Source organism: Rhinatrema bivittatum, chromosome 5 (genome assembly GCF_901001135.1).
Source record: "Rhinatrema bivittatum chromosome 5, aRhiBiv1.1, whole genome shotgun sequence".
Lineage (NCBI taxonomy): Eukaryota > Metazoa > Chordata > Amphibia > Gymnophiona > Rhinatrematidae > Rhinatrema > Rhinatrema bivittatum.
In genome coordinates, this window is record NC_042619.1 from 82,248,728 (window position 1) to 82,275,565 (window position 26,838).

Sequence of the window (26,838 nt, forward strand, 5' to 3'; positions counted from 1 at the left end):
ATCGGCAGCCTGCGCGCGCCGAGCCGTGCAGCCTGCCTCCGTTCCCTCCGAGGCCGCTCCGAAATCGGAGCGGCCTCGGAGGGAACTTTCCTTCACCCTCTCCCTACCTTCCCCTCCCTTCTCCTACCTAACCCACCCCCCCGGTCCTATCTAAACCCCCCCCCCCACCTTTGTCGGCAAAGTTACGCCTGCTAGAAGCAGGCGTAACTTTGCACACGCCGGCCGGCTGCCCCGCTCTGAGTTCCGGTCCCGGGGGCTGGTCCAGAGGCCGCAGCCATGCCCCCAGAACACCCCCGAGCCGAGACCACGCCCTTGGTGCCGCCCCCAAAACCCCGTGTCACTCCGGGCTCGCCCCCGACACGCCCCTCCATGCAAACCCCGGGACTTACGTGCGTCCCGGGGCTTGCGCACGCCGCCGAGCCTATGCAAAATAGGCTCGGCGCGCGCAGGGGGGGTTTGGGGTAGGTTTTCAGGGGGTACGCGCGTATCCTACGCACGTAGCCCTTTGAAAATCTACCCGTCTGTGGATAGGGCACTCTATTCTTGGTTGGAGTTGGAAGGGGTGAGGAGGATTGGGGGAGGGAAGGGGCAGGGGGCGACCGGGGGCTCTCTAGGTAATTAGGGTATTCATAGGAGCTATTTGTATTTGTATTGATCTGGAAAGGAAAGGAATACGATCTGGAAAGGAATATGATCTGGAAGGGAATACGATGAGTGAGGTTATCAAATTTGCGGATGATACAAAATTATTCAGAGTAGTTAAATCACAAATGGATTGTGATACATTATAGGAGGACCTTGCAAGACTGGAAGATTGGGCATCCAAATGGCAGATGAAATTTAATGTGGACAAGTGCAAGGTGTTGCATATAGGGAAAAATAACCCTTGCTGTAGTTACACGATGTTAGGTTCCATATTAGGAGCTACCACCCAGGAAAAAGATCTAGTCATCATAGTGGATAATACTTTAAAATTGTCGGCTCAGTGTGCTGCAGCAGTCAAAAAAGCAAACAGAATGTTAGGAATTATTAGGAAGGGAATGGTTAATAAAACGGAAAATGTCATAATGCCTCTATATTGCTCCATGGTGAGACCGCACCTTGAATACTGTGTACAATTCTGGTCGCCGCATCTCAAAAAAGATATAGTTGCGATGGAGAAGGTACAGAGAAGGGCAACCAAAATGATAAAGGGGATGGAACAGCTCCCCTATGAGGAAAGGCTGAAGAGGTTAGGGCTGTTCAGCTTGGCGAAGAGATGGCTGAGGGGGGATATGATAGAGGTCTTTAAGATCATGAGAGGTCTTGAACGGGTAGATGTGAATCGGTTATTAACACTTTCGAATAATAGAAGGACTAGGGGGCATTCCATGAAGTTAGCAAGTAGCACATTTAAGATTAATTGGAGAAAATTCTTTTTCACTCAACACACAATAACGCTCTGGAATTTGTTGCCAGAGGATGTGGTTCGTGCAGTTAGTGTAGCTGGGTTCAAAAAAGGTTTGGATAAGTTCTTGGAGGAGAAGTCCATTAACGGCTATTAATCAAATTTACTTAGGAAATAGCCACTGCTATTAATTGCATCAGTGGCATGGGATCTTCTTAGTGTTTGGGTAATTGCCAGGTTCTTGTGGCCTGGTTTGGCCTCTGTTGGAAACAGGATGCTGGGCTTGATGGACCCTTGGTCTGACTCAGCATGGCAATTTCTTATGTTCTTATGAGAAGGAGGGGATAGTCTAAAGCGGTTATTTCTACCTTATTGCAGGCTAGGTGACCTCCTACATTCTTGACTATGTGTGAATTTGGAGGATCTGTCCTCTGTCCGCACATCTGGATGTTTTACAGTTCCTTCAGGGAGCTAAAAACTTGCATCCTCAGGTGCGTAACATTTGTCCATCTTGGAATCTGAATCTAGTCCTTAGAGGATTGTGTGAGGCTCAGTTTAAACCACTAAAGAGAGCTATGTTTAAGGACTTGATTCTTAAAATGGTTTTCTTGGTGGCTATTTGTTCAGCCAGGAGAATTTCGAGCTCCAGATGCTGTTTTGTCGAGATCCCTTTTTTCAGATGTTGGATTCAGGGGTATCTTTATGCATGGTGCCTTCTTTTCTGCCTGAGGTAGTCTTGGTGTTCCATCTTAGTTAGACAGTAGAGCTTCCAGCTTTTCTGGATCTGGATTCCTTTACGCCTCACATGGGAGGGCTTAGACTGCTAGATGGGAGGCATGCATTATAGAGGTATTTAAAGGTCACTTATGATGTCCATAGATTTGATCGCCTCTTTGTACTGTGGAGTGGTCCAAAGAAGGGAAATAAAGCGTCCAAAGCTACAGTTGTGCAGTGGCTGAAGGAAGTGATCGAGTCGACTTACATTTCTAAAGGGCACCCAGTGCCGGGGGATTTAGCGATGTACTTGACGCATTTTCAGGCGACTTCCTGGGCTGAGTCACAACAGATGTCTCTGCATGAAATTTGCTGGACAGCTATTGGGAAGTCATTGCACATTTTTGCCAGACATTTTCGCTTGGATGTTGGGGCTCCGGCTTCTATGTGCTTTGGTGATAGTGTTCTATGAGCGGAACTCTCCAGGCCCTACCCAAGTTAAAGGGAGCTTAAGTACATCCCAGGAGACTGAACTGATCTGGGTACATACAGGGAAAGGAAAATTGGTTCTTACCTGCTAATTTTCATTCCTATAGTTCCACAGATCAGTCCAGAAACCCGCCCATTTACTAGGGGGGAGAATCTGCTGCTCATACTGTTGCTTTGTTTATAGTGCAGAGTTTTGGTTTTCAATGCTGATTGCTTATTATTGTTAAATTTGGGAAACAAGTTTTCCATTGTCTTTTCGGGCAATTTCACCTTCTTCTGGCTTGTTGGAAGGGAGGGAGTTTGTTTAGAAATTTGCTTAGAAATTTATGGTTGTGGCTGTCATCTTGGCTTGGGTACATGTCACTACTAAGGGACTGCAGGTGGCTCACTGGGCTAAGTACAGTGTCAGTGAAACCTTCTCTGTCTCCATCTGCTGGCAGGGATGCAAAACCCAGGAGTCTAGACTGATCTGTAGTACTACAGGAACAAAAATTAGCAGGTAAAAACCAATTTTCCTTTATGGCTGCTATCCTGTCAGCTGTCACAGTGGGTCACAAGATTTTTCTAGAAAGTTTCAAGCTTGGTTCTTTTTTAATTATTTTATATGTCATTTTAGGCATTAGAAAAAGCAAAAGAAGCTGGAAGGAAAGAAAGAGTTCTGGTGAGACAACGTGAGCATATGACAAATCTTGAAAACATCAACTTGGACCTAACATATTCAGTAAGATCCCAGCTTTCAAAACTGTCTGTAGTGCGCTATTTGTGTACATAGGTTGGCCACAGAGTTTATAAAATACCATGTAGTACTGCCCTGTAAGTACACAAACATATTTCAGTACAACCATATATCTGTAGTGCAGGAATACACAAACTTTCTCTACCCATTTTATTAAATTATGAACATATATTCCCTGTACGTACCAGGATCAGTCCAGACGGTGGTTATGTCCCCCGCCCAGCAGATGGAGTCAGAACAAAACTTCTGAGGGTGCTACTGTATCAGCCAGTGTACCCTCAGCATGCTCTCAGTATTCTTCTGACTCCAGCAGACAGGAGCTGGGGAGCCTTAGCTCCCCTGGGATTTTAGAATTTGGTTCTTCTTTCCCTGTTTCTACTTTCTTTTACTCTGTGTTGGTGAATCAAGTTGTTTAAAAAAAAAAAAAAAAGAGGCAAGTTAGTTCATTTCTCAAGCATTGCCCCTTCAGAACTTGCAATCAGCTCTGCCCTTGGAGGAAACCAGGCAAACCCCACTTCTTTCTTTTTGTGAGTGACTTCTGGGGTAAGTTTTTGGGAATTCTTTATTTCTTTTAGGTTTGGACCTGCTTCTCTCAGGGGTGATCGCTGACGGGGTCAGCCCCTCCCCCCCTTGCCGCGATTTGGCCCGCGGCCCCGAGACGCGCCTTCCTCGGGACCGCCGATTAAAGAGAGCAAGCTGCTCTACAGTAGGGCCCGGGCACAGCAGACGCGTGTTCCTGCTACCCGCGGCACCGGCTTCCTCGTGGCCCCTCCTTCTTTTTGATTTTCAATCGTGGTCATTATGCCACGACCTCAGTGTTGTGCTGCCTGCGGAGAGCCGGGGTCCCGGCTCTCCTGCAAGGGGGTGTGTTCGCGGTGCTTCCCTGGTGGGGAGGGCACCTCGCTGCCGACGAGACGGCCTTCTTCGCACGACGCGGCGCGCCTGCATTTTGCTGGGTTGGCCCCTATCCCGTCTATGGCAGGAACAGCGGCCATTTTGACTTCAGGGGCAGCATGTGCAACGCCGGAAGGAGAGGAGATGGAGGACCTCCCGGACAATCCACCGCCGATTCTTACTCCGGTGCAGCCCCCGGTCCCCGGGTGGCAGCCTGGGGACCCGCCTGCATTGTCCTCCTCGGGGCCCTCTCATTTTACCACAGAGTTTGTGGTTTTAATGCACAACGCGTACATTGCAAGCATGGGCCATCCTCTAGACCCAGCGTCAGCACCTCCACCGCTTAAGGTCCCTAGGGTGGGGGATACCCCTGGGACCGGGACGTCAGGTTCATCGGCAGGGGCTTCCCGGGTAGGACTGTCACTCCCCCCGGTAGCGGGATCCATCTCTCGCGAATCCACTGCAGGATCCGGATGATCCCCTACTGGCGGCCCAGCTGGAAGGTGACGATCCCAGAGTGCTGCGCATTTTTCAAAAGGAAGAGCTGGATGACCTAATTCCCCATATCCTTCAGGAGCTGGACCTTGACGCGCCACAAGAAGTGCCAGGACCCTCCGCTTCGGGGAAGAAGGGGATCCGGTCCTGGCGGGCCTCCGCCCCTTAGCTAAAGCCTTTCCTACCCATCCCACCTTTATGCAACTGATAGCCAGGGAATGGGATGCACTCGAATCCTCATTGAAAGTCAGCAGGGCGATGGAAAAGCTCTACCCCCTCCCTGAGGAGTTACTGGACCTCCTTAAGGTCCCGACGGTGGACTTGGCAGTCTCGGCGGTCACGAAGCGTACCACCATTCCGGTAACTGGGGGCACGGCGCTGCGTGACCTGCAGGACCGGAAGCTGGAGGTCTACCTCAAGAGGGTTTTTTAGGTCTCCGCCCTTGGGATTCGAGCAGCCCTCTGCACCTCCCTTGCACAGCGGGCGGGTCTTCGCTGGGTTTGTGTCTTACCCATACACAGTGGGGCGGATTTTAAATGCCCTGCGCAGGGCCCTCGCCCGCCGGCGCGCGTAAGTCCTGGGGCTTCGTAAAAGGGGCGGGGAGGGGGCGTGTTGGGGCGTTCCCGAAACGATGCGGCGTTTCGGGGGTGTGACGCGATGTTTCAGGGGCAGGCCCGGGGGGCGTGGTGCCGGCCCGGGGGCGTGGTCCAGGCCTCCGGACCAGCCCCTGGGTCGGGTGATGGCTCGCCAGCAGCCCGCTGGCGTGCACAGATTTACATCTGCTTTTAGCAGGCGTAAATCTGCCAACAAAGGTAAGGGGGGGGGGTTTAGATAGGGCCGGGGGGGGGGGTGGGTTAGGGAGGGGAAGGGAGGAGAAGGTGGGGGGAGGGCGAGGGAACAGGCAGCGCGTGCTGGGCTTGGCGCGCGCAGGTTGCACAAATGTGCACCCCCTTGTGCGCACCGACCCCAGATTTTATAAGATACGCGTGGCTACGCGCGTATCTTATAAAATCCAGTGAACAAAAGTACGCGATCGCGCAAATTTTTAAAATCTACCCCAGTGGGTTTATATAGCTTGATTCATCATTATCCACATTTATCTGGCTTTGGCTTTGAAATTCTGTATACTGAGAGCATGCTGAGGGTGCACTGACTTATAGAGCAGCACCCTCAGAAGTTTTGTTCTGACTCCATCTGCTGGGCAGGGGACATAATCACCGTCTGGACTGATCCATGGTACTACAGGAACGAAAATTAGCAGGTAAGAAGTAATTTTCTTTTTTATACACATGTAATCATTATAACAATGCATTTGTAATAACCCAGGCTTAAACATGAAGGTGGGTATTTTATAAAGCATGCATGTACTCTGCTTCTGAAAATACTCACTTGCACGCGTGCTTGGAATCACCCATTCACCCAGACTTTCACTAGATCATCTAGAACCTCCAGCAATTCACCCTAAAACCCCCACTAGTTCATTCAAAAACTACAGACACAAGATTTCAATTGCTGAATCAATTAGCAAGTGTAAAAGTATACAGACAAGTTTGGTAATATGTGTGCATATGCCGCTTTCAAAATAGCAACATGTGTGTTTACTTCTGAACACCTCTAAATCAGGGGTCCCCAACCACCAGTCCGCGGACCGGGACCAGGCCGTTGGGGGGTTTTTGCCGGTCCACAGCACCGCTCTCCCCGGCTACCGTTCATTGGCTGCCGCGGGGAGTCGGGGTGAGGCTGGAGACCCGCCTCCTCCAACCCCAAAAGGGAGGAGGCACGACCCGAAAAGCAAGAAGATCAGCAGGGCCATGGTGGAGCTCACGTCACCACGGCCCGCAGAAAACAGTTGTCTAAACGTGCAGGTGCTCCTCCTCCTTCCTGCCCACGCGGCCCCGGAAGAAAAATGTTGCTAGAGCCGCACGGGCAGGAAGGAGGAGGAGCATCAGCCGCGTGCAGAAGAGGAGCAGCGCGGCCCGAGAAGACCAGGGCCGCTGCAGAGCCCATCCTGCAGCGGCTCGTGAAGAGGAGGCCCAGAGGTGAGAGAGAGGCTGAGGGTTTGTAGAGTGTGTATGTGTGCGTGTATGAGATGAGTTGAGAGACTGTGAGTGGGAGTGAAGAACTGAATGTTTGCAGAGACAGCATTTGAGAGCCTCTGTGTGTGTGAGAGAGACAGCATGTGACAGTGAGTGCCTGTGCTTGAGCAAGACAGCATGTGAGAGTGAGAGAGAGCCTGTGTGTGTAAGACTCAGACAGCATGTGCCATTGAGAGACTGTGTGTATGAATGATTGTATGAGAGAGAGCATGTGACAGTGAGAGCCTGTGCTTGAGCAAGACAGCATGTGGGAGTGAGAGAGAGCCTGTGGGTGTAAGACTCAGACAGCATGTGCCATTGAGAGACTGTGTGTATGAATGATTGTATGAGAGAGAGCATGTGACAGTGAGAGCCTGTGCTTGAGCAAGACAGCATGTGGGAGTGAGAGAGAGCCTGTGGGTGTAAGACTCAGCCAGCATGTGCCATTGAGAGACTGTGTGTATGAATGTATGAGAGAGAGCATGTGACAGTGAGAGCCTGTGCTTGAGCAAGACAGCATGTGGGAGTGAGAGAGAGCCTGTGGGTGTAAGACTCAGACAGCATGTGCCATTGAGAGACTGTGTGTATGAATGATTGTATGAGAGAGAGCATGTGACAGTGAGAGCCTGTGCTTGAGCAAGACAGCATGTGGGAGTGAGAGAGAGCCTGTGGGTGTAAGACTCAGCCAGCATGTGCCATTGAGAGACTGTGTGTATGAATGATTGTATGAGAGAGAGCATGTGACAGTGAGAGCCTGTGCTTGAGCAAGACAGCATGTGGGAGTGAGAGAGAGCCTGTGGGTGTAAGACTCAGCCAGCATGTGCCATTGAGAGACTGTGTGTATGAATGTATGAGAGAGAGCATGTGACAGTGAGAGCCTGTGCTTGAGCAAGACAGCATGTGGGAGTGAGAGAGAGCCTGTGGGTGTAAGACTCAGCCAGCATGTGCCAGTGAGAGACTGTGTGTATGAATGATTGTATGAGAGAGAGCATGTGAAAGTGAGAGCGCGTGTATGAGAGAGAGAGAAAGCATGTGAGAATGAGATCCTGACTGTGTGTTTGAGGGAAGAAGACAGATAGAGAGAAAAGAAATAGAAAAAAAGGCAATATAAAAGGAATTGGCAAAAAAATAAGAAAGGGAAGGTGGGGGAAAAAAAAGCCTGTGACCAACCGATTAGAAAACTAAGATCAGACAGCAGATGTAAAAAAAATAATAAATTACTTTTTACTGATTGGCACATGTAATCTTTGGGAATGTACAAGAGTAGCACTTTCTCTATGCGGATCTCACAATGTACGAGATCAGCATGGAGGAACTGGAAGCCCATGGGGCCTGCACAGAGGAGGCAGCAGAATGGACTTCAGTGCCAGTAGCAGCAATCAGCACCTCCCCAATAGCCACGCGGCACCAGTGACAGTGGCAGCAGAGGAATGAGAGAGGCTCTGAGGTTGTGAGGGAGCCAGTGAAAGTGAGAGCATGAGTGTGTATGAGAAAATCCAGGGGAGTAAGAGTGTGTGTGTGGGAGGGGTGTGTATGGAGGGGGAGAGAGTATCTTACAGCCTGAGAGTGTATCAGTGTCTGTGAGAGCGAGAAGTTATGGTTGGGTATAAGAGCATGAATGTGTATGTATGTGACAGTGTATGTGTGAGAGAGAATGGACATGTATGTGTGAGAGAGAGAGGATAACCTCCTAATCCTCGACAATATCAGGGTGACTGGAAATCAAGAACTCCCATGTATGGACAGCAGGGGCTTTTTAAAATCCTTATTAGTTTTAATTATTGTGTGTTATTTGATATATGTGCTGTTTTGAAATATTTTATTGGTGTTTGGGAAATTGTAAAAAATGTATATGATTTTAATTAATAGAAATTCTATTTATCAGTAGTTTTAATGTATTCTTTTATTAATATAGTTTTACTATTATAACTGATGCTTTAAGTTTCTTGATTTTATTTGTTTTATGAGGAATGGTGATTCTGTTTTTCCATTGTTAATACACAGAGTCTGGCTTCTTGAAGTTTCCATTTCAGTTTTTTCTAATTTGTGCTCCTTTATTTTGTATTCTGTATTTGGTGAGGGTCTGTCTCTGCTCTGCGAGTGTGACCATGATGAGAGATTTTGCTAGCATGTAGTGTCTGTATAGGGATCTATAGCAATCGGGTTTGTTTTGTTTCCTCAGTAGGTGGTGTATTGTTATCCTAGGACCCAGTATAATATTTACCCTTGCTTATTCACAGGTAGGGTTTTTGTTGTTTGAGTCCTTGGTGTTGTTACTGTTATGTTACGATGGGATTGCAGTATAGATTTTGAGTATCTTTTTTTTTTTTGTGGGGTTTTGTGTTAGTTCACAATGTGTCTGGCAGTGGAAGGTGTTTGTGCTGCTGTTACTGTGAGGTGACACCAGAATTTGAAAATATCTTTTAGTATGATGAGCTGTAAGGGAAACATCCAAGCTCTATTCTGTGGGGGAATTTCAGTGGATGCACAGAGTTAGAGAACTGGAGGTGCAGGATTTATAAATGTCATAATTAAATAAGTATGCACTAAAATCCAACCCCATCCATAACCCCGCCCCCATATGACCAAAGCCCCGCCCTGCCGGGCCATGGAAAAATGGTCTTGCTTGAAGCCGGTCCCTGGTGCAAAAAAGGTTGGGGACCACTGCTCTAAACTGCCCCTTTTTTCCTTGTAAACATTTATACATGACACAGCAAGTACATGTGTACTCTCAAGATTTATAAAATAGCATATATGTGCATACATTTGTACATGCACAACCCCTGCTTCTCTCTCTGAAAATTACCTCTTGTGCACTACAATATTTTGTTTTCAATATAAATGGTTCTTCCATTGTGAGGTCTGTAAGTAGGTATTATAGTTTCTCACAGGACAAGCAGGATGGTAGTCCTCACAAATGGGTGACATCATCAGGATGGAGCCCAATCACAGAAAACTTCTGTCAAAGTTTCCAGAACTTTGACTGGCCCAGCATGGCACTAATCCTGAAGCCAGCAGGGGTCCCCCTTCAGTCTTCTTTTTTCCACGCAGCAGTAGCCTCACGGTTTAGGAGCTCTGAAGAGATTCCTGACAGGAATTTTCCTCATGGAGTTAATTAAACTTAAATTGCCCCACAGGGGTCCCTCCTCTAACTTTTCTTAGGCCGCGGTACTCCGGTAAGTTTTTACCCGTTTTCTGTCGATTACCGTCGAGTTTGGCCCTCCCTGCCTACTGGCCATCGACTGTACCGCGGCTCGATTTTTTTCTATGGCCATGGCGTCGGGGTTTTGTCGGTGCCCAGACTGTACTCGCACCATGTCTATCACAGACCCTCATGGTGACTGTGTACTGTGTTTAGGCCTTGAGCATGATGTCCTGACTTGCACCAAATGTGCCCTCATGACACCAAAAGGTTGCAAAGCCAGAATGGAGAAGATGGGACTCCTCTTCCGTTCTCACACCCCAATGCCGTCCATCGCATCGATGTCATCGGAACTGGCATCGTTGAAGTCGCACCAGCATCGACCTCTGTCCGGTGACCGTCCGCCATCGACGTCTTCACGGCCATCGACTCCTGTTACTCCCCCTCAAGATCGAGGGGATCGTAGGGAGAAACATCGCCATCTTAAGTCTTGGACCATCGAGGGAGTGAAATCATCGACCTCGCCACCGTCCGAGCCACCATCGAAGAAGCCCCATCCAGAAATGGCATCGACCATTCCTGCGACCGGGACATCGAGGCCACCCTCACCCAATACGGGTTTGGGAGTCGCGATTCCGCCTGTAAAGGTGGTCCCTCCGACTGTGCCTCCGCCTCCCTCTTCCATCACGGAGCCGAGCTGCTTGCTCCGGGTCTCCGGGAAGAACTGGATCGGCTGGTCCAAGGTGATGCAACGGCTCCAGGTTCCTCCGGCACCGACACCGGCACCGAGAGTGGAACCAGCCACCGACCCGATGACAGCAGCGCTGGCACCGCTGCTATCCCGGATGGAGGCGCTCATGACCGCCCTTCCACCGGTGATTCCCGGGTCTCCAATGGCTCCGGTGCGCTCCCCGTTAACAGCTTCATCGGGAGGAGAAACACCATTCCGCATTCCTCCTTCGGGAGTATTGCCTCAGCCATCGATGCCATTTCGTCCCTCGCCACAGATTCATCGGGAGCGATACGCACATCGGCGCCATCGATGCCTTCGATACCGGCACCGATGCCTTCCAGGCCGTCCACGGTGCCCCCGGTGATTCCTTCGATTTTTCTCAGAACCTCAGCTGGGGCCTTCGGGTATCCAACCCCTTTCTCGTCCTACAGGTCAGTCTGCTGATCCTTATGACACCTGGGGTGATGATACTTCCACAGACACAGATGACTTACCTTCACCTCTCTCTCCTACTGAAGGTAGAAAGCGTTCTCCTCCAGAGGACCTTTCTTTCATTAATTTTGTGAAGGAAATGTCTGAGTTGGTCCCCTTTCAGCTTCAGACAGAGCAGGATGATAGGCATCAGATGCTGGAGCTCCTCCAATTCCTGGATGCCCCTAAAGTGATCACTTCTATTCCTGTTCATCAAGTTCTTCTTGACCTCCTCAAAAAGAATTGGGAAAACCCAGGATCCATTGCCCCAGTCCACAGAAAAGCTGACACTACCTATTTAGTACAGTCAGCCCTCGGCTTTCAAAAATCTCAGCTCGACCACCACTCAGTTGTGGTGGAATCGGCTCAAAAGAAAGCAAAAAGGACGAAGCCTCACTCATCTACCCCTCCTGTTAAGGAACACAAGTTCCTAGACAATATTGGTCGACGAGTGTTCCAAGGGGCCATGCTCATTTCCAGAATTGCTGCTTACCAGCTGTATATGACCCAATACAATAGGGTCATTTTCAAGCAGATACAGGACTTCTCTGAAACCCTGCCTGAACAATTCCAACAACAGCTTCAAATCTTTGTCAACAAGAGGTTTGAAGCAGGAAAGCATGAGATAAGAACAGCTTACGATATCTTCGACACCTCTACTAGAGTGTCTGCAGCTGCCATTTGTGCAAGACGATGGGCCTGGCTCAAATCTTCTGACTTTCGGCCAGAAGTACAAGACAGGCTATCTGACCTACCATGTGTAGGAGACAATCTGTTCTGTGAACAGATCCAGCAAATAGTGGCTGAATTAAAGGAACATCATGAGACCCTTAAACAGCTCTCATCGATACCTTCCGACTTCCCCTCAAGACAGCCCTTTAGGAAGGACTCTAAGAAGTCATTCTTCTGTCCAAGGAAGTACTATCCTCCATCAGCAAGGTCCCGAACTACGAGACCTTCTCAAAAACCTCAGCCTCGCCAGGCCCGAAAGCAAAAGCCGCAAGCTGCTCCCCAGCCGGGGCCTGCTTCAGGTTTTTGACTTTCACTTGGAGAGCAGCAGCCTGATTACTCTGCCAAGCATACCATTGGGAGGTCGATTGTGCCACTTTCACGGCATGTGGCAATCAATCACAACCGACTAATGAGTGCTAGCAATCGTTGCTCAGGGTTACCACCTAAACTTTCTTGCTCTTCCACCGGACTCACCACCTCTGCAAGCTTGGAGAGTAGCCGACCATTCTGTCCTTCTGGAGCAGGAGGTTTCCCTTCTTCTCCAGTTAAGAGCAATAGAACCCGTCCCACTCTTGCAGCAAGGCCTAGGGTTCTATTCCCAGTACTTTTTGATCCCCAAAAAATCCGGGGGAGTTCATCCAATTCTGGACCTACGTGCTCTCAACAAGTATCTACAGCAAGAAAAGTTCAAGATGGTAACCTTGGGCTCGCTTCTACCTCTTCTGCAAAGAGGAGACTGGCTCTGCTCTTTGGACCTTCAGGACGCATACACACATATTGCGATAACTCCAGCTCATCGCAAGTACCTCAGGTTCTTAGTAGGCCCAAAGCACTATCAATATCGCGTGCTTCCGTTCGGCCTAGCATCGGCACCATGAGTCTTTACCAAATGTCTCGTGGTTGTCGCAGCTTTTCTCAGGAGAGAAGGTGTTCACGTCTACCCCTATCTGGACGACTAGTTAATCAGGGCTCCAACCCAGTGAGCCACTCGGTCGTCCCTCAATTTGACCCTACACACTCTAATTTCTCTAGGATTTCTCGTCAATTACGAAAAATCCTATTAAGTCCCATCTCAAACCTTGTCGTTCATTGGGGCAGACTTGGACACCTTGCAGGCAAAAGCCTTTCTCCCCCAACAACGAGCTCTAACTCTCGTGTCTCTAGCTCACCAGTTGCAGTCTCAGCATACAGCAACAGCTCGCCAATTCCTCGTCCTTTTAGGACACATGGCATCCTCAGTCCATGTCGCACCAATGGCCCGCCTAGCCATGAGACTCATGCATTGGACTCTGAGGTCACAATGGATTCAAGCTGTTCAGCCTCTGTCGACCATTGTCCACATCACCGACTCACTCCGTCTGTCTCTCGCCTGGTGGAAAAATCTCAACAATCTCCTCCAGGGTCTGCCCTTTCAAGTGCCAGATCCTCAACTCATTCTCACCACCGACGCTTCCAACCTCGGGTGGGGAGCCCACGTGGACAATCTACAGACACAAGGGTCTTGGTCTCCAGAGGAAGCCAAACATCAAATAAACTTCCTAGAACTTCGAGCAATGCGATATGCTCTCAGGGCTTTTCAGGAACACCTGTCAAATCACGTCATCCTGATTCAGACGGACAACCAGGTGGCCATGTGGTACATCAACAAGCAGGGAGGCACAGGCTCCTTCCTTCTGTGTCAGGAAGCTGCGCAGATTTGGTCGGAAGCGCTCTCCCACTTGATGTACCTCAGGGCCACCTACTTGCCGGGAGTGGACAATGTCTTGGCAGACAAACTGAGTCGTGTCTTCCAGCCACACGAGTGGTCTCTCAACTCCTTGGTAGCGACTTCAATCTTTCGCCAATGGGGATACCCCTAGACAGACCTCTTTGCGTCCCCTCAGAACCACAAAGTGGACAACTACTGCTCCCTCATTCGGTGCGATCGCTCTCAGGCCAGAGATGCATTCTCCCTCTCGTGGGCAACCGGTCTGCTCTATGCATTCCCTCCACTTCCTCTTCTTTCGAAGACTCTTGTGAAGCTACGTCAGGACAAGGGAACCATGATCCTGATAGCACCTCACTGGCCATGCCAAGTGTGGTTTCCTATACTTCAGGATCTCTCCATCCGCAGGCACATTCCCTTGGGAATGGACCCGCATCTGATCACTCAAAACGACGGATTTTCCTTTTGGCTATCACTTCAGCTCGCAGCTCGCTAGTTACCTATCCGCCTTACACTAAACTCCTGCAGGACCGGGCGGTACTCCACACTCACCCTAAATTTTTACCTAAGGTAGTTTCGGAGTTTCACATTAATCAATCCATCATACTACCTACCTTCTTTCCCAGGCCCCATTCCAATCCAGGGGAACAGGCTCTGCATACCCTTGACTCTAAACGGGCTCTAGCATTCTACCTAGACCGTACAGTTGCCCACAGGAAGAGTACTCAGTTATTCGTCTCTTTCCATCCCAATAAATTAGGGCAACCTGTGGGTAAGCAGACTCTCTCCTCCTGGTTGGTGGACTGCATATCTCTTTGCTATCAGCAAGCAGGCATTCCTTTTCAAGACCGTGTCAAAGCACACTCTGTGAGGGCCATGGCGACTTCAGTAGCACACCTCCGATCGGTGCCGCTTCCTGACATTTGTAGGGCTGCCACCTGGAGCTCTCTCCATACCTTCGCAGCCCACTATTGCTTGGACAAAGCCGGAAGACAAGATTCCATCTTCGGCCAGTCTGTCCTGCGTAACCTATTTCCAACGTGACGTACCTACACCCTTCCGCCTGCCCGGTGGGGTTCAGGATGCCCTCTACCAAATTCCACCCCAGTTGTTGTGCCTGTTGCACGCCATTGGGTACATTTGGTGCATTTTCGGACATCCTCAGCTCGGTACTCACCCATTTGTGAGGACTACTACCCTGCTTGTCCTGTGAGAAAGCAAATTTTGCTTACCTGTAACAGGTGTTCTCACAGGACAGCAAGATGTTAGTCCTCACGAAACCCGCCCGCCGCCCCGCGGTGTTGGGTTCGTAACATTTTGTTATTTTATTTTTCGGCACTGCCTGTAGCTTTCAAATAAGACTGAAGGGGGACCCCTGCTGGCTGCAGGGTTAGTGCCATGCTGGGCATGCCCAGTAGGGGCCAGTCAAAGTTCTGGAAACTTTGACAGAAGTTTTCCGTGATTGGGCTCCATCCTGATGATGTCACCCATTTGTGAGGACTAACATCTTGCTGTCCTGTGAGAACACCTGTTACAGGTAAGCAACATTTGCTATATGCTGCAATATAATTATCTTCATTTTCTGATATCTGGGGGCTGATGTACTAAAATCTGCTAACATTGGCAGTTAAAAACATTTATGTATGTTATCACATGTACTAACAGCCAATGTTAATGAGATGCAAATAAGGTGCATGTTCTGCAGAAACTAAAGAACATGGATATATGTAGACAGTATCACAAAAACTTAACTATGCATCGTAGAGGAGATTTTAAAACTTTTCTATTGTATACATCTATGTGTTTCCAGTGTTTTCAGTTATTTATTCTTCTCTAGGTCCTTTTCAACCTAGCCAGCCAGTATTCAGCGAATGATATGCATGCTGAGGCACTCAATACTTACCAAGTCATAGTGAAAAATAAGATGTTCAGCAATGCAGGTAATTACACATGCAAATGTCTTTCATCAGATATTGATGGTATGTGGAAGAATTTGCTCTTAAATTTCAGTGGTTTTTTTAATGACCATTTACCTTTGCAGAAATAAAGGTACACAAAATATATATCAAATGATTGCTTTTTATTGGACTAACACTACTTTTCTTGATTAGCTTAAGAGAATTAAAATTGGCTTCTTCAGATCAGAATTCAAATGAGCAAAAGATATTACCTGAAAATATAAAACAGTGTGGCTGTCATAACAGAACCATAAAAGTTATGATGGCTGACTGAAACTGCTGCTTTTATTTTACTATTTTAAAATAATAAAAAAATTAGCATTATTTGATAATGAATGTTTTTCCACTTTACATAAACAGTTTCCTGTCATACCCCAGATCAGTCCAGACTCCTGGGTTTTGCCTCCCTGCCAGCAGAAGGAGACAGAGAAAGGTTTCACTGATGCTGCCATATAACCTAGTATGCCACCTGCAGTCCCTCAGTATTTCTCTGTCTCTAGCAGATGATAGTGGTGTAAAACCTGCAGTCTGGAATAAAAAAAGAAATGAAAGTAACAAGAAGATAGGTTTCCAGTTCCTTCCAGGGGCTTGGTAGGTACTGGTGGGGCCATCCTTCCTGGTTTGAGGTGAATGAGCAGGGGGTTGGTGATCCTTGATGGAAGTTTGGTCCTAGATTCCGTGGGGTTGTATATCTGGTGGTCCAGATCATTCATCCTCCATGAGGCAGCGCTGATTCCGCTGACAGCTCTGCATTGGACTATCCCGACTGAGCAGGGAAGTATTGCCTTTCTACTTTTTTCCTGTGATAGTGGTGGCGATGCAGGTAGCTGAACATTAAAACTTTATACCCTTGTGGGCTGATTTTAAAAGGGCCACACGCATAAATAACGGGGGTTACGCGTGTGGCTGGGCTTTGCGCGTGCTGCGCATATTTTCGGAAGGGCCTGGCCATGTGCATAACCCCCATTACGCGACAAAATGCCGGGCCTCTCCAAATGGGCAGGCCAGGGAGCAGGGAGGGGCAGGGACCAGGCCAGGACAGCACCTTTAGCTGCTGACCTGGGAAAGAATGCACCTGCAGCCAGCCGGCACACAGACGATATGGCTCCAAGTAAGTATTTAAAAAAAAAAAAAAAAAAAGGGATTAGGTAGGTATAATTTAGGAGTTGGGGAGAAGAGGGAGCAAGGATAGGGTAAGGTTTAGGGAAGTTCCTTCCCAGTCCGCTCCTTAATTGGAACTGGGAAAGGCCTATCTGCGTCACTCGGTGTATTTTTTTAAGATCCTTTCTCATTGCGTGCTTGACAGATATCTGCCGGCACGTGCCCGCGGATATCGTATTTTATAACGCGCATGTGTTATAAAATAGCCACGTCCATGTGTGCACACTGGGAACCGCACACACATGGACGCCCTCATGTTTTGTTTTTTTTTAAATCGACCCCTTGATTTCCACGCACAGTTTTAACACTCAGCTTAAAATATTTTTTAACTCCTGTTGCAGTAAGCTAATGTTATGCAAATGCATCAAGAGTTAAAAAAAAATGCACATAAACTTTAAAATGTCAGTTCGGCATAGGCCAGATGTACATTTTAACTCAGGAAGGGGGGAGGCATCACTGACAGGCCATTATCCGGGTAAGTGGCAGTAGCTGCCACCACCACTTTGTCCAAAAAATAATGATTTATCCAGCTATCTGGTGTGGATTACCTCTACTTAGCCGGATAAGTACTTTAATCAGTTTTTATCTGGCTAAGTTGCAGCAGCAGCTGCCGCTACTTACTCAGATAAGTCAATACTTGTCCAGTTAAGTACTGGCAGCCACCGCCGCCACTTACCTGGATAAGTCAATACTTATCCAGTTAAGTGATGGTGGCTGCCCAGAGTGTTCCTGGCTATTTTTTTCTTTTTTTGTCTTTTTTTTTCCTTTTTTTTTTTTTTTTTTTTAGTAGCACTGGAAACATAACTCCAGCTCTGACCGAGGAGTTAAGTTTGCAGTACTAAAAAAAAGATGCGCTGGCCAAACACAGTCTCTCTGCATCAAGGAGTCCTGCTTAATGCCCTCATTTGCAATGGATATCAATGCGAGGGCATTAAGCATTACTCTAATTTTCCTGTACGTACCCGGATCAGTCCAGACCATGGGTTGAGCCTCCTGTCCAGCAGGTGGAGACAGACCAAAATTGTGAGGGTATCCTATATCAGGACAGAGCCTACCCTACATCCCTTCATTATTCGTCTGTCTCCAGCAGGTGCAGGCAGCTGAACCTACTGTTCCCCTTCTTCTTCTTCCCTTAGTTTCCCTGAGGGGATTTTCTTTACTTTTGGTCTGGATAAAGCAAGTATTAAATTATTGTTTAAAAAAAAAAAAAGAGGCCTTTGAAAGTTTTCTCCCTTTTTTTCCTCACAGAGACAGTTCAGTCTCTTCACTCTGCTGGGAGCCTGGTGGGGGGGGAGGGGGGCTTGCCCATCCTAGGCCCCTTTTTCCTGGTGACCATCTGGGGTGATACTGGTGATCCAGTCCCTCCCACATTATCTAGCTGTCCACTGTAAAACAGTACCCTCTCAGGGAGTGTTTTTCCCCTGGCTTAGCTGAGCAGTTTAAAAAAAAAAAAAGGTACAAGCAGGGCTGTATTTGTTACTTGTATTTGTTACTTTTTAAGAACTGTGGACAGCTCCGGCAGAGTTCAGTCACTGCCTCCGCTGACCGACTTCAGCCCTGCACAGCTCAACTGTTTTTACTTTTTTAGCGATTTTTTTTCTTCATTGCTGATGCCCCATTCCAGTGCCTGTAAAGCATGTGGAGAGTCTCCCACACTTTTTTCCCGCGAAGGCCTCTGTTCAGGGTGCCTACCGGGTGGGGAACGTCGCTCCTTGGTCCCCTTGCCCACAGCGACCCGGGGGCGAGTTCCCCGCCGCGTGGCCAGACCGTTCCTGGCCCAGAAAACCACGGGAACGGGGGACATCTTGAAAGCAGGCTCAAATGCAGACCCGGATGTGCAGGAGGAAGATGAGCCCGATTTTTTAGTTTCTTCTCCGGATTTGAGCCCCCCTCATGCCCTGGAGGGGGTGCCTGACCTTTCCATACCCCCCTCCTACCCTTCTCCCTCGGGAAGTCTAAGTCTTGTTTCTCCGCGGAGTTTGTGCTTCTTATGCACAAGTCCTATTTAGCCAGCGTACAGCAGGAGGAAGATCCATCCCTGGACCCCCCCCACCAAAAAACCTGCGAATTCTGCTCCGCAACCTCTGAAGGCACCGGAGGGCCAGGGCTTGGTTAGGGTTAGGGTGGTCCCGGGGGCCCCGCCGCCTCCAGATCCGCCACAGCCGCCGCCGGTCCCTATTCCAGATCTGGATGTTGACCCACTGCTTGCTACCCCCCTCCCCCCCCCCCCCTGAGGGGGACGATCCTCTGGTCCTATGGTTATTTCAAAAGGAGGAACTAGAGCCATTTATTCCCTTCATTTTGCAAGAACTGGGAATTGAGCTGCCCCCAGCGGATACAGTTACGGCCGCAATGCCTGCCAAAATGGACCCGGTCCTGGTGGGACTTAGGGCTCTTCCATGTACATTTCCTTTTCACCCTATGCATAAGCTGATGCTCCTTAGGGAATGGGAGTCCCCTGAGGTGGGATTCCGAGTGGGGAGGGCTATGGACAAGCTCTACCCCTTTCCTGAGGACTGCTTGAATCTACTTAAGATGCCCAAGGTAGATTCCTCTTTCATGGCAGTTACCAAGCACACCACCATCCCAGTGGTTGGGCTACGGCTCTAAAGGATGTCCAGGACCGCAAGTTGGAATTTTACCTCAAATGCATATTTGAGGTCATGTCCTTGGGAGCTCGGGCGACAATCTGTAGCAGTCTCATGCAGCGGGCAAGCCTCAGGTGGGTTCAGCAATTACTCAGCACCCAAGACCTTCCATCTGCAGAGGCGGAGCAGACGGATCGCTTGGAGGGAGCGATTGCGTATGGGGCGGACGCCCTGTACAATCTTCTGCAAGGGCAGCCAAGGCAAAGGTCTTCGCGGTGTCTGCCAGGCTGAGAAATTGGTCTGCAGACGCCTCTTCCAAAGTGCAGTTGGGAACCCTTCCCTTCAAGGGCCAGTTGCTTTTTGGTGAGGACCTAGAGCAACTTATCAAATCACTGGGAGAAAATAAGGTTCATAAGTTGCCGGAGGACCACCCAAAACAGTCTAAGTCCTTCTTACCCTCTTGCACTAGATTTAGGGGGCAATGCCATTTATCCACCAGGGCAAGGGGCTCATTCTCGAGGGTTAATGCTTCCCGATCTCAATCCTGGCCTCATTCCTTTCGGGGACGTCGGCCTTTCAGGGATAGTAGCCAGCAACACTCGGTCACCAAGTCCTCCTCTCAATGAGATGGGACCTGCTCATTCCTCCGTTCGAGACTTATGTGGACGACTGACCCAGTTTCTCGGGGAATGGGCCACCATAATGACAGACCAGTGGGTCCTAGAGGTGATAGAAAAAGGCTACGCTTAAGAATTTGCTCGAGACCTACCGGATCTTCACCTGGTCTCCCCCTGCGGAAGTCTAAAGGGGCCTGTGGTCGAACAAACCCTGCGCAGGCTGCTGGAACTGGGGGCCACAGTCCAGTCCCAGTGGAAAAACAAGGGTTCGGCCAATATTCCATCTACTTCGTCGTGCCCAAAAAAGAGGGCTCCTTTCGTCCAATTTTGGATCTCAAGCATGTCAACCGGGCTCTCAGTTCCCCATTTTCGGATGGAAACCTTAAGGGCGGTGATAGCGGCAGTTCGATTTAGAGAATTCTTGGCCTCGCTCAATCTGACAGAGGCCTACTTACACATCCCAATTCGCTGCGATCACCAGCGGTATCTTCGGTTCGAGATACTGGGCCAACATTTTCAGTTTCGAGCACTCCCCTTCGGTCTTGCCACGGCGCCGCGCACTTTCACCAAGGTAATGGTGGGAGTGGCGTCCACCCTGCATCAAGACGGAGTCCTAGTCCATCCTTACCTGGACGATTGGCTCATCTGGGCCAAATCAAAGTCTCTTTGCCAGCTGGCGGTCAGCAAGGTCCTGTCGGGTCTGACCTCTCTGGGGTGGGTCAACAGCTTTCCCAAGAGCAAGCTTCAACCCTCCCAGACATTGGAATTCCTGGGGGTGCGATTCGACGCTCGAGTAGGCAGGGTGTTTCTTCCGGAGGACCGATCGCTCAAACTCAGGGGCCAAGTGCGCAATTTTCTCTCTCTTGCCCTGCCAACTGCCTGGGATTATCTCCAGGTTCTGGGGTCCATGGCTTCCACTATCGATCTGGTCCCCTGGGCTTTTGCACATATGCTTCCGTTACAGAAAGCCTTGCTATCACGCTGGAAACCGGTATCTGAACAGTTTCAGACGCCCCTGCCGCTCTCTGAGTCTCCCGTTGCAGAATTGCATTGGTGGCTATCGCCTGCCCATCTTCAGAAGGGGATGTCCCTTCTGATACCGCAGTGGTTTGTGGTAACATCGGACGCTAGCCTCTCCGGCTGGGGAGCTGTATGCCAGACCCAGTCTGCTCAGGGGTATTGGTCGCTGATCCAATCTCGCTGGCACATCAATCGACTGGAAGCTCGAGCGGTCTGACTGGCTCTCAAGGCCTTCCTTCCCCTACTCCTCCACAAGGCGGTGCGGGTCCTGTCAGACAATTCCACCACTGTAACCTACATCAATCGACAAGGGGGCACCAGGAGTCGCCTAGTCGCTCTGGAAGCCAGCAGGCTCTTCGCATGGGCAGAACGTCACCTAGAGCGCTTAGCGGCATCCCATATTGTGGGGAAGGAGAACGTTCAAGCAGATTTCCTCAGTCACCAGAAGTTAAACCCAGGCGAGTGGGAATTGTCAGATGCAGCGATGAACCTGATCATCCGCAGGTGGGGTCCCCCTCACTTGGATCTGATGTCCACCATGACCAATGCGAAAGCTCCTTGTTCTTCAGCCGCAGACAGGAACATTGCACAGAAGGGGTGGATACCCTGGTCCTTCCTTGGCCCGTGACATTCTTCTGTACATGTTCCCTCACTGGCCGTTAGTGGGCAGGGGAGGTAGAATTGAGCTTCATCGCGGGCCTGTCATTCTAGTGGCTCTGGAATGGCCTCTCAGACCGTGGTTTGCGGACCTCATGAATTTAGCCACGGGCAGTCCCCTACGCCTCGGTCGTCTTTCCCATCTTCTTCGGCAGGGTCCCGTATTTTTCGATCAGGCGGATTGCTTCTGTCTAGCGACCTGGCTTTTGAACGGTGGAGATTGAGAAAGAAGGGATATAAAGAAGAAGTTATATCCACTCTATTGCGGGCCAGGAAGCCGACTACCTCGCTTGCTTATGTCCGAGTATGGAAGGTTTTTGAAAATGCATGTGTCGCCTCGGGTATCTCGGCTTGTAAGGCTCCGGTTTCATAAGAACATAAGAACATAAGAAAATGCCATACTGGGTCAGACCAAGGGTCCATCAAGCCCAGCATCCTGTTTCCAACAGTGGCCAATCCAGGCCATAAGAACCTGGCAAGTACCCAAAAACTAAGTCTATTCCATGTAACCATTGCTAATGGCAGTAGCTATTCTCTAAGTGAACTTAATAGCAGGTAATGGACTTCTTCTCCAAGAACTTATCCAATCCTTTTTTAAACACAGCTATACTAACTGCACGAACCACATTCTCTGGCAACAAATTCTCTGGCAACAAATTCCAGAGTTTAATTGTTTCCCAGGTCCTTTCTTTTCTCCAGAACGGTCTCGCCAAGGGGTTGTCATTCAGTACCTTGCGAGTGCAGGTCTCCGCTCTCGGTTCCCTCTTAGGCACCATTGACGGTTATTCAGTGGTGGCTCATCCGGATGTCGTCCGTTTCCTCAAGGAAGCCAAGCACTTGAATCCTCCAGTCCGGGTTACTTGTCCCTCGTGGAGTCTTAACTTGGTTCTCCGGGTTCTCTGCGAAGCTCCTTTTCAGCCCTTAAGGAGGGCTACGCCCAAGAATTTGACTCTCAAAACCGTCTTCTTGGTGTCCATTTGTTCAGCCAGAAGAATCTCAGAGCTCCAAGCGTAGTCGTGCAGAGAGCCTTTTCTACGTTCCTCGGATTCAGGGCTTTCCCTTAAGATGGTACCCTCTTTCTTGCCAAAGGTCATGTCTTCTTTTCATGTCAATCAATCCATGGAACTTCCAGCTTTTTCTTCATAGCAAATACAACTGGGGTGATCTGCGGCGCCTCGATATGAAACGGGTCTTACTGAGTTACCTTCAGGTTACAAATGAGTTCCGGGTCTCTCACCACTTGTTTGTTCTGTGGAGTGGACAAAATAAAGGTATTAAGGCTTCAAAGGCTACTATTGCGAGTTGGCTAAAGGAGGCCATTGCGTTGGCTTACTTCTGTAAGGGTTGGCCCGTGCCGGAAGGCTTAAAAGCTCATTCCTTATGGTCTCAGGCTACTTCTTGGGCGGAGAGTCAATCGGTCTCTCCGCAGGAAATATGTAGGGCAGCTATTTGGAAATCTCTGCATACATTTGCTCGTCATTACCGTCTGGATGTGCATACTCCAGTTTTTGGCTCCTTCGGGCGGCAGGTTCTTCGAGCAGGACTATCTCGGTCCCACCCTGTTTAGGGAAGCTTTGATACATCCCACGGGCTGGACTGATCCAGGTACGTACAGGGAAAGGAAAATTGGTTCTTACCTGCTAATTTTCATTCCTGTAGTACCATGGATCAGTCCAGACACCTGCCCGTACTAGATCTGATACGTCCGCTCGAATGTTCTGTTTTTTTTCTGCAGGTTTTTTCAATTATCTGATTTGTTGTCTACTATTACTAAAGGCACCGGAAGCATTTAACAGATGAAAATAAAATTGTATGCAAGAGCGTTTTTATTCATACAGAATCCTTTCAATTGTTCACTTGTTCAATTTGTTAGTTTTTTCTTATTGCTTGCTTGATCTTTGGGAAGTTATATCTGCTTTGAAAGTACTTTATACTGAAGGAGTGTAGGGTAGGCTCTGTCCTGATATAGGATACCCTCACAGTTTTGGTCTGTCCTCACCTGCTGGACAGGAGGCTCAAGCCATGGTCTGGACTGATCCGTGGTACTACAGGAACGAAAATTAGCAGGTAAGAACCAATTTTCCTTTAGGAACTCACATTTTCTGCATGCAAAACTCTTTGCTGCATTCAACTGAACGCACCTTTCTGCATCAACTTGCATGATTGTAAACCCTCAGGGGCAGGGACCTACTTATTGTACCTGAATTTGTAACTTGCTTTGTGCATGAATTTGTAAAGGAGATCAATCAAATCCACATCCACAAAACAGAGAACTTCAACATGAAATAGCTTTCATTCACTCTGTTTATATTTTTTAGGAAGACTCAAAGTGAACATGGCAAATATTTATTTAAAACAAGGAAACTACTCAAAAGCAATAAAATTCTATCGAATGGCTCTGGATCAGATTCCAAGCACACATAAAGAAATGAGGTGAGTTTATATTTCCATAGACACTGTGACTAATTTTCATGCAAGGAAGATGAGAGCTAACAATTCTTATTCTCCCATTAGGGTTAAAATCATGCAGAACATTGGAGTTGCATTTGTTAAAACTGGCCAGTACTCGGATGCAATAAATACATTTGAGCATATTATGAGTGAATTTCCAAATGTGAAGGCTGGCTTTAACTTGATTCTTTGCTATTTTGCTACTGGAGACCGAGAAAAAATGAAGAAAGCTTTTCAGAAACTGATTAGTGTTCCATTGGGAATTGACGATGATGATAAATATATTTCCCCAAATGTAAGTGAACAAAGTTATATGTTTGGTTGTTTTGTGGAAGACTTTTTGGGCCGGATTTTAAAAGGGTTACATGTTCCGGGCCTATTTTAAAAAGGCCCGGCGATGCGCGTAAAGCCCCGGGATGCATGTAAGTCCAGGGGCTTGCAAAAAGGGGCGGGGGAGGGGGCGGGGTCAGGCTCCCAGCACAGCAGCCATATTTGCTGCTGTGCCAAGGATCTCGCGCTGGCAGTTGGCCAGCGAGCACAACTTACTTCAGCCCCAGTAAGTAAGTTTTGTGATTAAAAAAAAATAAATCATCAAAGGTAGGGGGGAAAGGGCAGGGGAGGTAGAGGGAGGGAAGGGAAGGTGGGGTGGGGGGTAGGGAAGTTCCTTCCGTGTCCGCTCCGATTTCGGAGCGGCCTGGGAGGGAAAGGGGGAAGGCAGCACGGCTTGGAGCGGGCTCGGCGTGCACAATTGTGCGCCCCCTTGCGTGCGCCGACCCCGGATTTTATAATATGCACGCGCATGTTATAAAATCAGGAGTACATATGTGCGTGCCGGGTAGCGTACACACATGTACGCCCGCGTGCGAGCTTTTAAAATCTACCCCTTTATGTATGACATCAAGATCATGGTAAAACAGAGCTATAAGTATCTTTTTTTTATTTGAATGACTTATTAAAACTTATTTTGGACTTGAATCTGCCAAATTCAGTAATGTATGAAAACATATACACAGAGATATTGAGGTTAACTAGGAATAAATATTTGATTTGGTGTGGCCAGAGAAGTACTGTGTCTCTTTTCAGTGGTAAGGTCATCCCTTGCTCTCTAAGGAATATTTCATGAGATTGATTGTCAAAGCCGTTTATGCAGGTAAATTGGATGGCTCAAAATTGCTCTCCCTCAACATTTTATTTAGTTTAAAATTTGGTTACTGCAGCATTCAGAATACAGAATATCAAACATGACTATGGTTTTCTTTACAGTGCTCTCTGTGTCTCGGGCTGACTAACTCCTCTGCATCTCTGACCTATTTCCACCCGTCTGAGATACAAACCCCATCATACCAGCCTTATTTATTTATTTATTATTTATTTATTTAAAAGTTTTTATATGCCACGCAAATGAGGCATATATATGCCCGTCTAGGCGGTTTACAATGTTACATTCATAATATCAATTGTCAAAACATTCACAGAAAAATAACAAGTAAAAACATTAAAAAGCAGATTATTAATTTTGTCTTGATTGGCAATATTAGTGGATGTACTGTCATTACTACTATAATTGTATATTGTATGCACTGTTAAACAGGTGAGTTTTCAGTTTCTTCTTAAAATCTTTAGAGTTTGCAGTCAAACAGATGTGTTCAGGGAGAGCGTTCCACAGAGTTGGACCTGCCACGGAAAAGGCCCGTTTTCGGGTTACTGTTAAACTTACTGTTCTGATTGAGAGAATCTCCAAAATATATTTGTCCATGGATCAAAGTTGTCTGAATGGTCTGTATATATGTAGTAAAGAGCAAAGCCAAACAGAAGTTGTATTGTCTAACAGGTTATGGATTGTTGACAAGATTTTGTATGTAATATGGTGGGATATTGGTAGCCAATGAAGCTGTTGTAATATGGGTGTTATATGTTCTCTTCGTGATAGATTGAAAATGGTTCTGGCTGTAGCACTTTGAACAAGCTGCAGTGGATGTATCGTTGATAGAGGTAGACCTAGGTATAGAGAGTTGCAATAGTCCAGTTTTGTTAATATTAAAGCTTGTGTAATTGTACGGTAGTCGGTTTGTGATAGTAAGGGTTTGAGTTTTTTGAGCATATATAGTTTAAAGAACAATTTTTTAACTGTTTCAGATATGTTCGTGGTCATTGATAATTTGGAGTCTATAATCATACCTAGGTTTTTTGCACATTGTTTTATGGGTATGTGTTGGTTTTCAAATGTAAATGTTTGTGGGGGGTTGGTTATTTGAATCTGGTACTGTTGATAAGTATACTAGTTCTGTTTTTGAAGCATTTAGTTTTAGCCTATTGTGGGATAACCAAGTTTTTATTGTCTTTAGGTAAATGTATAAAGAAGAAAGTGTTTCCGACCATGAGTCGGAGAAAGGTACCGTAAACTGAATGTCGTCAGTGTAGATTTTGAAATTTAGATTAAGTCCAGATAAAAGGCAGCACAGCGGTAAAAGATATATGTTAAATAAGATCACAGATAGTGATGAACCTTGTGGTACACCCGTTTTGGTGGTGTACCATTCTGATTTTGCTTTTCCCATTGTGATTCTCTGGGGACGATTTGAGATGAATGTTGAAAACCAATGTAGTACTGTTCCAGAAATTCCAATCTGAGATAGATTGGCGATTAAGATACTATGATTTAAAGTATCGAATGCTGCAGATATATCAATTAGTACTAAAATGTAGTTGGTATTAGGGTCAAATCCTCTGATGATGGTGCCTTAAGTCTGTCGCTTTTCTCCCTCTGTGAATATTGAACAAAAGAACTTATTTCTGCCTTGTACTGCTTCTGC

General features: G+C 47.9%; 1 protein-coding gene across 1 annotated transcript in view; it reads left to right on the plus strand.

The window, feature by feature from the left end:
* Window positions 1-26,838, plus strand: part of LOC115092047 (intraflagellar transport protein 88 homolog) — a 353,514-nt gene that overhangs the window by 92,618 nt on the left and 234,058 nt on the right. The window contains exons 10-13 of the mRNA XM_029602513.1: window positions 3,207-3,311; window positions 15,411-15,513; window positions 23,893-24,007; window positions 24,089-24,320. Of these exons, the coding sequence (XP_029458373.1) occupies window positions 3,207-3,311; window positions 15,411-15,513; window positions 23,893-24,007; window positions 24,089-24,320 (555 nt within the window). The remainder of the gene's footprint in view (window positions 1-3,206; window positions 3,312-15,410; window positions 15,514-23,892; window positions 24,008-24,088; window positions 24,321-26,838) is intronic.